Source organism: Conger conger, chromosome 4 (genome assembly GCF_963514075.1).
Source record: "Conger conger chromosome 4, fConCon1.1, whole genome shotgun sequence".
NCBI classification, from domain to species: Eukaryota; Metazoa; Chordata; class Actinopteri; order Anguilliformes; family Congridae; genus Conger; species Conger conger.
In genome coordinates this window covers 49,070,863-49,083,899 of record NC_083763.1, presented here as the reverse complement: position 1 = coordinate 49,083,899, position 13,037 = coordinate 49,070,863, and the positions used below count along the sequence as shown (strand labels likewise).

General features: G+C 42.9%; 1 protein-coding gene across 3 annotated transcripts in view; it reads right to left on the bottom strand.

Annotated features, from left to right (window-relative positions):
* The window catches only part of LOC133126538 (ras-responsive element-binding protein 1-like), a 71,159-nt gene extending 59,648 nt beyond the window's left edge, over window positions 1-11,511 (bottom strand). For 2 of the 3 annotated variants that reach the window (XM_061238858.1, XM_061238857.1), the window contains exon 1: window positions 11,175-11,511. Coding sequence is in view for 1 of the 3 variants with exons in the window: in XM_061238857.1 (XP_061094841.1) it covers window positions 11,175-11,214 (40 nt within the window). In the remaining 2 variants the exon portion in view is untranslated. Of the gene's footprint in view, window positions 1-10,829; window positions 10,894-11,174 lie in introns of those variants that run through there. The other variant, XM_061238859.1, reaches the window with a different exon arrangement.
* Between the last annotated feature and the right edge of the window lie 1,526 nt (window positions 11,512-13,037).

Sequence of the window (13,037 nt, the reverse complement as noted above, 5' to 3'; positions counted from 1 at the left end):
CTGAATTGGCAAGAACTAATGCCGTTGTTAATTATCTAACTACTGAAACATTAAGCTGTTCAGCTTTGTTCATGTATTTAGTACATCATGAATACATGCTTTCAACTACATGCCAATTCATACTGGGATGAGAATAGCATTAACAGATACATTAACTGGTTAACTAATTGTCCATTTATCCTACGGTTTGCTAATGTATAAATATTCATGTAGCTAATACATTAGTTAAGAGTTAATAAATACATTAACTAATGACAAGTGAATTTCATGCATTTGTAAATCATTCATTCATGTTAACAACTACATTAGTTAATGCCAATTCATGTGACTTCATTGGAAAGCGTTACCAGAATCTGAATAGAACAGAGGCTGTGGTGAACACCTGTGTGTGACCGTTATTTTTTAGTTCTCAAGCTGTCATTAGACAGTGTTTCCACACTGTGCTGCTGCCTACTTTGACTATCTGGAAATAGCCACAATGTTTATCATAAATCTTTATTTGTATTGTAGTAAATTTTAGTATTCCAATTTCAAGTAAGCAATCATTAATGTGTGAGTTCTTGGAACACCCGTTTGGTTTTGCAATGTCCACCCTATACTGGCTGTCCTAAAAAAAATTTACTCACGGAGCGGACTATGGAACAAAGCCACCTTGCGCCTCCCAGCATGCACTTCTGTGCGAGGCCGTCATGGCAGGCAGCTCTATTTATCGGTGCCGGCGAACAAAAATGCGGTGGTCAGGCTGCGAGAGGCACACAGACGCTCGCTCCCAATTAACACCCGAAAAAGGAGAGGTGCCGAGACAAGCGAAGCTTACAAGAAGGCGGCAGACGTGGGGAAACACTCGAACAGCAGGGGCAGGGAACCCAATAAACACACGGGCCTCGGAATATAACTGCAACCATGCTAAAAGCGTGCCGTTTCTCGAGGCTCTGAATACGGCTAATCTGTTGACTGCGTTGAAATAATTAAGATGGGCCGGCTACAGAAGCTGCAGAGTATAGGTGTCATTAGACCTTGATTACAGGTGTAAGAGTCTTGCTTCCGCGGGAGAAACATCCGCATACTCGCACACGAGTGAGGCCTCGGCCTTGTGAGACAAAAGGCCCAGGGGTGTCAGTGGAGGCGACGGCTTCAAAAAAAAAACAGGTTGGACGATGCTGTCATCGTGTCCTTTTTTTTCCCTCTCCCCCTCCTCCCCCTCTCCCCCTCTCCCTCTCCGTTCTCTCTCTCCCTCTCTGCCCCCTCCCTCTCTCGTCTAACTCCAGCGAGCAACAAGTGCGGTCTGTGAGTACCACCCCCTCCCACTCCCCCTCCCCCTCCCCCTCCCCCCCTTCCCTCGCTAACCTCCAGAAGCTATCGCAACTCCTCAGCCTGCTAGCGACTACCAGCTGGCAAAACTGTTTAGTCAGCGAGAAAACTAGGGTGGGAGCTGGAGGGAGAGACAGGGACCAAGTCAGACACAGAGTGAGAGAAAGAGACAGAATGTGTGTGTGCGTATGTGAGAGAGAGAGGGGGGGGGAGGAGAGAAAGAGAGCGAGAGGAGGAAAGGAGGGGTTGGAGAGAGAGAAAATCGAAGGAAAGACATTCTTTCTGCGCACGCTCCGTTCAGCCTCCCTCTCCATCGCTCCCTCCCAGGCCTGTTAACCCTTCCCTCCCCGCGGCTTCCAAGTGAGGGGACCGACCCCACCGAGGGGGGGCCTCCGCCCGGCCCACCAACTCCACCCCGCCCTTTTCTCCATGATCCTCACTGCCAGAGCTGCCTCGACAGAGGATGGAAAATAAACCGATGGAGGGGGGGGTTGCTTTCTCCGCGCCATTGTTTTAACACTTCCTCCAGCTCCCCCCCCCCCCGCCCCTGAACCCCCCAAAATGGACTGGTTCACTTCCTTTCCCCCCACGCTCCTCTGCTCCTCACCCCAGGTGCTGCTGCCAGCCATTACATTTTCTACCATCCCTCTCCTCCCTCCCTCCCTCCCCAGCACATTCTTTCACATCAGTGATATAGCTGCAGACCAGACTTTGACCCGCAGTAAATACCTGCTTTATTTGCTGCTAGTGGCTCTCAGTACAGTATAATGACCTGCAGCAGGCCAAAGGATATACAGGCTGGGTGAGCATCTGCACTCAACATTAACACCACTGCGGGTTGGAACCGGGGTTAAAAAGTATGACCCCCCCCCCCCCCCCCCAACTTGCAGTTGGTTAGGATGAAAGCAGGGTTAGGGGCCTTGCTCAAGGGCCCAACAGTTGTGCGGGTCTTATCGTGGCTTGAATCACTAACCTCCCGGGTCCCAGTAATGTACCTTACAGGCTACCAGCAGAGCAAAAAGGCACTCAGTTTTCTTCTTCTGGCTGTCTACAAGAACAGTGAGGACTGGGAACAGGGAGTCTAGTTACTGTCTACAATATAATGGCAGTTCAAAGGCCATGTTGTGGGCAAACTTCACTTTGGGCGCCTCGCATCTTCCAGTGGAGCGGACTAACTGAGACTACGGACGTGGGTCATGAGAGTGGGCCCAGGGCAGTCAACAGCAACTGCAGGATATCGATTGTGCCCACAGGGAATTGTTGTGTGATTCACCTGTTTTTTTCAGGTGTAATTCAACTCCTGGATTTGCATTTTATGGCATTTTGAATTCACTATACTGTGATACTCTTCACTTAAAAAGGCACTTAAGAGGTCATTGTAGAAAATAATCATAATTACAGACCACAGGAAAAGCCACAATGTGAACAAATGATTGATTATCCTGCCCTTTCTTAGAGTTTAAAGTATGAATAAAGCATGTTGCACGTAAATAAGACTACAGAAAACTCAAACGCGTATCATTTCCTGACCCTTGCAACCCTTCGAAAGGAAAACGAGTATGATTCAGAAAGGCACTATAGTGTGGGCTTTCTAAGAGTGATAAGAAGTTTCGGTTCTTGAAAGTGACTTTTCTTCACCACAACTGCTTTGCTTCCTTCTAAAATGACTGTTAAATTACCTCATTCTGTAGCAGAGGAAATATTAATATTTTTGCATGTTAATTATTTCATATTTTTATGGCCGGATATCTCAAAAGGCAAAAATGTAAGACAATTATGATAGCATGTATTAGAGTAAGGTACGTATGGTTCTATACTTTAATTTACATTCATCTCTTTTAGCTTAGAATTTCTGAAATTTGTTTCTTTTTTCTCTGACTGAAAAGTCTCTGACTTTCTTATGCAGGGCCTACTCAAGCATGCTGAAACTCACCATTCTACAAAAGCCACCCATCTCCCCTCACCAAAGAGTGCTCGTACGCACGCACGCACGCACGCACGCACGCACGCACGCACGCACGCACGCACGCACGCACGCACGCACGCACGCACGCACGCACGCACGCACGCACGCACGCACGCACGCACGCACGCACGCACGCACGCACGCACGCACGCACGCACGCACGCACGCACGCACGCACGCACGCACGCACGCACGCACGCACGCACGCACGCACGCACGCACGCACGCACGCACGCACGCACACACACACACACAATGTCCCTGGCTCTATATTTACACAAGGCAGTATGGACATGAGCCAGACTATGGAAGGTTACTTGTCTACTAAATGCATTCATCGCAAGAGCTGAGCTGTTTAGATCTGCAGTGGACTGGCTTCCCAGCAAACACAACACATTCTCACAATGATGTTGCCATGTAGTGGCAATGCAACATTGTGATGAAAGCAATTTGTTTTAGCTGGGTTATATCTCCACTGCACTACCACAACATTTGTTTCCGTTATGAACTGGAAGTTAAATGTTCCCCAACACCAAAGTTTCAAGGCTAAACAGCCCCGCTTATCTGCTCATCCAAAGGGCCAACAAAACAGCGATACAGCACTAAATATCGCAATACAGGATTCCCGCACATTGCAGCAGAGGATTCTTTCACGGTGTTGACTGAAATTTCTCAGCTCTCAAGTTTCAACAAGAACGTTGGAGTCTACTGACCCACTCACAAAAAGAGCGAACAAGAGCTATTACATGAGGCTGCCATTTTATGGAAAATATATTTTATTTGTTCAATGTTCCCACAGCTGCAGGTAGCTTTATGATCAACAGTTCTCTACAGTCTATTCCCTTGCATACTTCCACAGATTTACAGTATGGAAATCCCATCTCGTCGAAATGATTCATGTGATATTCGGATGCAAAGCAGGGGGAAAGTGGCGGCGGAGGAGGGTAATGGGTGTGCGAGGATGCAGCGGCTCTTCCTTCCGAGCGATGAAATTGACGTGGTGAGCCCCCTCTCGTTCCAGACCCTGGCTCACCCTCCCCCCCTCCCCCACAGGTACATCCTCAAACTCCCTCAAGGCCAGGCCCTCCCGTCCACACCCAGCCTGAGGACGGAACATAATCTTATCTAAAATAGACGGGTTAAAAATAGCCGGCGAGCCAAAGGGGCAGCCCCCTCTGCTCCCCTGGGCGAATGAGGACCCTTCTCCATCAGGGTGGCCCTCAGGAGACCCTGCTCCTGGCAGGGGAGGCTCTCCTCTCTCCTCAGCTTCTGGCGAGGCGCCGCAAATGCCTCCTGTTTCTTCACCCGGGCTCGGTACATGCAAACACATGCGCACACCCCCATCCGCTCATGAAGAGCCTGTTTGTTTTGTTCGACTTTATGAGCGTATGCGTGTCGAGGAATACAGTTCAATTACTGCACGACAGACGACTTCATCACAATCGAGGCTGCCACCTGGGTTAGCTTACTCGTGGCAAACCGTTCATCCCACGGACGAACATACAGTGGACATTACAACAGATTGCTTGGGATGGTCGTGCTAAAATAAACTGAGCTCTCACACAGCTCGCCATCATAGGATACTCCTGTTGAAGTGAAACTGTTGGTTGGGAAAGTGTCCTTACCCCAATAGTAAACATAATTTGGAAACTAACATCTAACTTCCAACAGCAGCAATAGCCGGTTTCATTCAATTTGTAAAGGCCAGCTGTAGAAAGCATGAAATGACCCTTGGAGCGGACTATAAGCTTGATCAGTTTAGACGTCAAGGTTAATAATAGTTTCTGCCCACCATAACACTTGAAAGTTTTGCTAAATGCAAATGTTGTTTTGATAAGAAAGCTTTCTAAGGGTATAATGTACCAACGATTGTTCACCTACTGTTCTTGTTTCTTGAAGTGTTTATTCTAATGGGACAGATCTTACCTCTTGAAATCCGAGTTACAGAAAACAAATCTAAAGTTCCTTACATGACTAATGAGACAAGCCTCTATACATGGTGGCACGTGAGCCAGCAGGTGCCACTTTGTGTAATAACGAGACTGCTTAAATGACTGAAGACAGCCATTATGTTTCTCAGTGGTCGCTGACAGGCCAATGGCAGAGAGAGGTAACTAACTGTTCTCGCAAAAGAGAGAGACTGCAAAGTGCATCTTCATTTGCCTAAAACACCTACGGTCGATTGAAACCCCTAATGTTTTTGCAGTCATTGGTACTGAGGCTGAGAACCCCGGAACTTGAATGCGCAAATCAAATCGGTGAAACTTAACTTGCCTAAAAATAGGCAGCCGACAGAAGAGGAAAATTAGCCACCTTGCATGACAGATTTCACTTTCACTTCATTTCAAGAGATGCGACTGCATAAATTCTGTTGAGCGAAGAAATCTCTGATGGCAAACACAAATTCTTAAAAATCTTGAAAATCTCATCACAGCCTAAATTGTTATACAAGTCACCATTAATTCGCTTAATTTTACTAGTATGGCCACAATTCTAGATGTCATATAGCCTACATCAGTGTTTCTGCTACATTCATTCAGTGGCCCGGCGCTACCAGATTCTCACCGTGGATGCAAGCAAGTGCATTAAATTATACAATTTCCCATCAAAATATGGATATCATCGTTAGTGTGTGCACTCTGTTCTGACAAGCGTGCAGTAGTAAACTCCCTGACACACAGCTGAAGCCACGCCTCATCCTGCTCAAATTTATGAAACCATAGCGCATCTTGAAACACCTAAAAGACCTCGTCATCAGACCGAGAGTGAGAAAGGCAGACAGAGCTCCCTGAACAGGGTTTAATAATTTGACATAATATGAAGCTAAAAAACATGCGGTTTTATCATGTTGTGAAACATATTTTTGCTTTGTAGCTAGTTACAGATCTCATGAGTAGCCTAGATACCTCTTAGATACCTCTAGGCTACTCAAGGTAATAGATGTGACAGATGTAACACCGTCAAATTCGCATATAGCGATGTGTGTAAAATCGGTATTGGTCAAAATAACAATTGGAGAGTTACAGATTCTCTTGAAAACCTATAATTCTAAGCAACAGTAAATTAACCTTAGTTTCACATAGCCTTGGCCTGTGCATTTGCATTTCTCATACCTTGAAATAAAGTCAAGGTATGAGAAACATGTGAAGTAAGATAGGTGCTATACACGGGCTTATTTTGAGTGGTGAAGGAGCGTTACGTATTGCATTTGCAGAAACCTCACGCGTCTTTCATAGGCTACGTGATGTGTATAAAATCTAAAGATCATCAAATAATGTCTACGATGATGATGGGTGACATGGCCCCTCAAACCTCAAACCCCGCGACCCAGGGCCTTGCCACTGCTGAAAAATACATTTCCTGGGGGCACACCGGCCTACATAGTTATTTAACTCCATATATGCTATTTGAGTCGATAAACTGTTAAAGCATCTAATTCATGAAAGTAAATATTTGCTCAGACTTAAAATAAAAGCTCATGATAGCGAAAGAGGATCTTTACTGTATATAAAAGAGTTACAGCGACAGACATGATTTGAAAAATAAATCAATCACCCTGCACCTGGCTCTAACTGACTGAGCTTGTCTTCTATGCACTAGGCCTACAGCTTTTGCTATTCTTGTGGAGACCCCCAGGCTGGGGATAGAAACGTCCACATGTGAATCTCTTAAATCTACCCAAGCTGCCCGCCTCTACAGCGCTTTACAAAGTCTTCCAATGAATGCATCTGAACGGACCGTTTGCTGTGTCTGAACCAGATAAACAAATCGCGATCTGTCACCTCCTGACTTGTGCATTTGGTGGGGTTGGGAATTGTGGGGTGCCCCCCACAGACACGAAAGAAAAGAGAAAAGATTCTGAAAGTCTGCCGACGTTTGTCTGAAAACTATACCTGAAGATATTTCAGCAAATATCTCTTTTGCTCACTGAAAGAATAAGTGCATTACAGCGTACAATTATAACCTGCCTATGGTCCGAACGGCCAGATTTGCAGAATTAAACAAAACTATTTTACTTGCTATATACAAACGATAACATGGGGCTCAAAGGCTGATTCAGCTGTAACTTTTTCCAAGGCATTTTTTTTCCACTAGGCTTGGCAGCTCTGTGTCCTTAACAGCATTTAAAAGAAGCATGTGTACTGCAAGCTTGTGTTCCCAACTTCCAATTGTTGTGGAAGTTGACAACTTTGGTTTTGTGTGGTCAATGGGTCCAACAAACCACATGCCTGTTGAAATCAAGTCACACATGGCATTTGTCATCACCAAAGGATGTGACATTTCCTTGACAAATTACGATCACCAAGCTTTTTTTTATTAGGATTTCCGATTATGCAGTCACTAGCTTAATTCAATATTTGGTTCGATAAATACTGAATTATGGCTTATTAATTATTACCAAAAAAGTATGCAATCTTGTATGCTGAATTTCAAGAAAGAAAATATTGGCCATCTTAAAAACTGTAGGAAGAAAGAGGAGGAAGAAGAGGAAACCCAGACCAATCAACAGCTCACCTCTTTATTGCTCTATCAGCATTTCAATAGCGAAGAGAAGAAACCTTCAATCAGATACAAGTATAATCTATTAAGACCCTCCCACACAGACAGGAGTAGTAGGTTTGTCTATTTTCACAACACAGGCCACTGTTCGGGCCATAGGACAGAGTAGGGGAAGTTAGAGACCAAGGGCATATGCAACAGACACAGTCACTACAAAGCTCACCACCCTACATTTAACTAAGAAGAGAAGATATTTTGGCTTCAGCTTGCTACATTATTATTAATAACTTATGTTCAAGAAAAAGCACAGATGCTACATTGAACAAGTTTGAAGGAACAAGTAAGCCCTTCGGAAACGGGAAGACCGTAGTGAAACAGCGAAAGCGGCCAAAACAATTTTACCTAGGATTAGTCATGCATAATGCAAACATTGACTACACATACTGTTCTCCTCGACTGTTGCTACAACTCAACCCATGAAAATGGCAACATAGCCTGCTTCAAATAAAATAAGTGTGCACATTGTATTGTTCTCACCATTACAATGAACTTGTCAGGAGAATATGAATACTGGTGTTAAAATCAAATGGTTAACTTACTCCTTATGTAGAGTCATTTAAAAAAAATCTTCACAGACATCAGCAACATTTTTACCTGTGCGGTTTAATCATGTACATATACCAGAGTTACATACTAATAGGCTAGTTTACAAATAAATAAGCACTATGTAATTACCACCACTGACCACAGTGAGCCATCTTCTAGAAATCCAGTGGCTATATTTTTCCATTTCAAATTAGATTAAGATAAAATGAGATATTCCTCCCATCTGCAAGAATATATACAAGGTGACCCAAGCTAAAGATGCTCTGGTGGAAATAGGTAACGACAGTGATTTTACAAATGTAAATGCCTCGACATACAAAAGAAACATAAAGCAAAAAATCAATTTGAATATTTCAGTTGGTGAAATACCAATTTCTGCACACTTCTTAACACCTAAAACGAAGTGCAAGAACAAAAGGACTGTATGGCGACGCACCTCTGTGAATCATCCAAATTTGTGAAACCAAACGGTTGAAGACTTGCCATCCGTTTCAGGTGAGTCAGATGACTGGAGAGTCACAACAGACTTGCTCAAGTTTTGCTCATCATTCGGAGGGCACATTTTAATCAACTGTAAATCCTCTTTAGTCATCACACAGGGCTTGTGTAAAAACTAAAACCAAAGCAATTACAACAAAATAATTTAATGACCCAAACTACAAACGATAAAAGGTGTTCGTGTTTGTTAGCATTTAAACGGATAACAAATACTAAACAAAGACGAAAGTTTTTTGAAGCTGTAAAAGCCAGTAATGGTAGCTGCCATTTTGACTTCTCCCCTCAAACTCGCGATGCTGCTGCGTGTCTTTACTTGAGTATGGATGCCACCAGGCTGGCGAATACACATGCAGCAAAAACAACATCCACCTCCTTTTTCACTGGATGACCTTTTAACAGCGGAAAGTACGGGTTAGCGTTAGCAAAAGTTACAACTTCCTCTCTCAGGTAAAATTAAATCTGTAAATAATCACAGGCCGTTCAACGATTGTGTCAGAAACCCCCTGCTAATTTCTACCCAAGAAAACATTACTGGGATGATAGCCCAGCTGACAGTGGTCTCTTGCAATACCATTGTTAGATGTGATAGTCACTCAGGCGTACTACTTTGAGTTGTAGCAGTTCAGTGATGATCAAAAAGGACAAGCAACGAAAAAGACTCCTGCCAAATCACCTTTTAAACAACGTGTTGTCGAAACTAAATAACGTATTTGTACTCCCTTATTTTCAGCATCCTCATCTTATTTCACTGGTTTATTGTTCATCCTAGCCTAAATGTATGGATTCAAATTGTGTGCTTATACAAAATGAGAATGTGATGTGTGAGCCTTGCTGCCGCCGTAGGTCGACTCTGGAGTAGTGTAGAATTTCGTAATGGAATGTGAACTGCTCATCCGGATCTGCACTCTCCTCTCTATCTTCTTCCAAGCGGTTACAGGAGGGAACGCGAGACGACTTGCTAAAGAATACCATCGGCTATTTATCTGCTTTTATATTAGCTGAATCTATCAACCAACTGTCAATAACGTTTAGTTTTCATGACAACCTAACATTTAGTTATAAAATAATATCTGGTAATGTCAACAAATGCAAATAAGCGTTTAACTTCAGTATAACAACACGACTCGCTTACTTAAACATTAAATACGTTGATTTTCAAACATCCAGAGTTACAAACTTGCAGTCGAGCAGAAGGAAGTAACGTTAAAGTTGCGAGGAATAGGTGCCTAGCAACCATCAGCTAACTAGGCTGCAGTTTCCTGAGCGACCAGAACTCATCAATTCATTCACCAAGCTGTGAAACTTTTCACAGTCAATAAAAAAAGACACTGTTAGTCCAAGTTACGTCAGCCACACCGGGTAGGTAGTACGAGAGAAGACTTATCGACATTTAAGTTAACGTTGACTTATAATTATCAATTTTTGACACCAACCCCCCAGCATAAAAGGTTGTAGTCAATTCAAAATTACACATTAACTAACAGTTCAATACCCTTACAGATGATGCAACGAAATCCATCACTATTTTCTAATTAGTGACGCTATTTAAACGACTAAATAGAAGTATACTTTGGCTTCCTCTTTGGCTGGACTTTAAAAAAAACATGTCGGACTGCCAAACCGTCATATGAGGAACATCAGGGATAGAGCGACAGCTAGGCAGTAGTATTAACCAAATACAAATCATGTAGAACATTTAATATTCCAACAAGTACCTAGCTAAATGTCTCCACAAGGTCACAACGTAGCTGGCTAAATGCACGCATGGCCACAAGCTAAGCTGTACGCTCCGGTCAAAGTACACTAGCTATCCTAGCTAGCTAAAAGACATGGATGCTCCGCGCAACGAAGCGGCTAGCTAGCTAGCTAGCTAGCTAACTAATAAACTTTGCAGCTTCGACAGGAGCCTCCATCCTTCAAAACTAAAATAATGGGGAAAACTTCTAACCTGATCCATTTCTGTAGTTTTCCCAAGCTAAGCTCGAACTGCCATGACCAGGTAGTTAGCGGGTGTGTTAAAAATAAATGTGCATGAGGAAGAGACCAGTCAAATTCCACAGCTCAGACGTTTTAATCATGGATGAGCATCAGGTCCTAGCTAAACGAAACTAGGAAGCAAACGACAGTTGCGAAAACTAAAGACCATCCACACATCTCTTTTTCAACTTTACTAAACTTTCACTTCATGCAAATGTTACCTCCTATATTCGCTGAAGAATCCATTCGAACGTCTGCAAAAAAACAATACAAGACTAAGAAAGTGGTACGAGGAGCTAGCAAGCTAGCTACTTACGTTTGACTTTGTTGGGGTTGGGCTGCTTGCGCCGAGACATGGTGATGATGGTGATGATGGACTAAGAAAAAAAACTGCAAAGTTGTTCCGGAGAGGAATCAAAATGGCGTTTCTGAGGATGTCCTAAGTTCTTTAACTTTTTATGTTCAATATTTCTTCCGTCCTCCCAATGAGGATGATGGAGGTAAAGAGTTGAGAAACGGGAGGAGAGAAGTCTCACTTATTTCGCTATCCTCTCTCGGTTGGTCTCTCAGCGCTGCTCTCTCTTCTCCCTAAACCTGATAAGTAGACGCATCACGTGTTGGACTGCCAGTCTCCAAGGGGACGTGTTACTGAGGCTGCTGCCACTAGCTAGTTCAGTTAGTAAGCATCTCTACAGGAGGAGTCTCTATCGAGCAAAGTGAGAAAAGTTTATCGAGCAACAACCATCTGACTATAATGATCTGTTGTTGAAAAACGAAAGAGGCGCTTTATGTCTATATTCGCTTAACTTTAACTTTAACAGATGCAATGCAATGACCGCTTTTTGTTTGTTTTTAAAATGTTCTAATGTTAGCTACACGGTGTGGCTTAAATAGGCTTATCGAATCCCAAAACAATAACTGTTAAATTTAACAATAAGTGTTTTTGAGGCAACATAGGCTATCTGTTGGCCTATCTTGGTAACTTCTGTGCTGAGTGATAGGCTAATTCAAGTCAATGCACTTTATATTCTAGGCCTAATTGTAGGCTAATCGCTCAGGATAAGAGCGCTTACTGAATGGATTTAATGTTGACTAATGTAATGATAATTCCATTCAATCTAATGATATTATTTATATAAGGACAATTTTGCTATAATTTATAGAATAAAGTGCTGTTGCTGTTATAGATGATAGCGGCATTGGGCTGTATGACTGCGTTCGTAGGCCTAGCCTACTGGTAATATCCATAACGACATTCATATTAGGCTATGTCTTTAAGGATAATATTTAGGCTGATTTTTGTTAGTAGCACTAGATAACATCTTGATAATAATAATAATTTACACTTGACATTAATATTCATTGTCTCATTCATCGAAGATGCCTTGAAGGCATCGCTTGTAAAAAAACAAAAAACAAAAAAAAAACATTACAGATAAGTCATTAATTAATTACAAGTAAGTAAATAAAATATAGCAACATCAAACATAATTACAATATATGGTATATGTGCACTGTATGACGAGGTATAGCACTATTTATTTCACATTATATTCAATTTTGTTCTGGGGGGGGGGGTATGTTGTACGCATCTCTGGCGTTTCTAATTGGCTAATATGCAAGAGGGGGCAGGGTCTACGTCCACCTACGGTGACTGGTCCCATACAACTAAGTTCTGGAACTACAAACGAAAGCAACCGATATGAGCTACTTTAAAACACATTTTGCTACATTCAACATGGCTGTTATGGGAATCGGTGTTATTCGTTTTGAAGGCGGTTGTTCTGCCCTTTAATGCTGATGATGACATCTGGTCATCTGGACTGTATCCCTCCCCTTGCGCCTCCTCGAATCACATGAGATGTAAACACCTGTTGATCGCCGGTCCTGTGATAAACTAGCTTTAGTCGCACGCGCTACATGTAGCCGACACCACACTAGCTAACAAGCTTTAACTACCAGTCCAATTTGTAGGCTAATTTATGAAAACTAGAAGCCCGTTTTATCAACCCTAAGATTAAAAATAAAGTGCTGGTAGCCTATATACGTTTGCAAACGTTTGTCGTTATAACGTTCCTTACTGTAGTTACATAGTGTTGTAAGGAAGTGCGCGCTAGCGTCAGCAAGCTATAAAAGTTAAACGCTGAAATGGATTTGTCGTTTATAATTGAAAATCCGT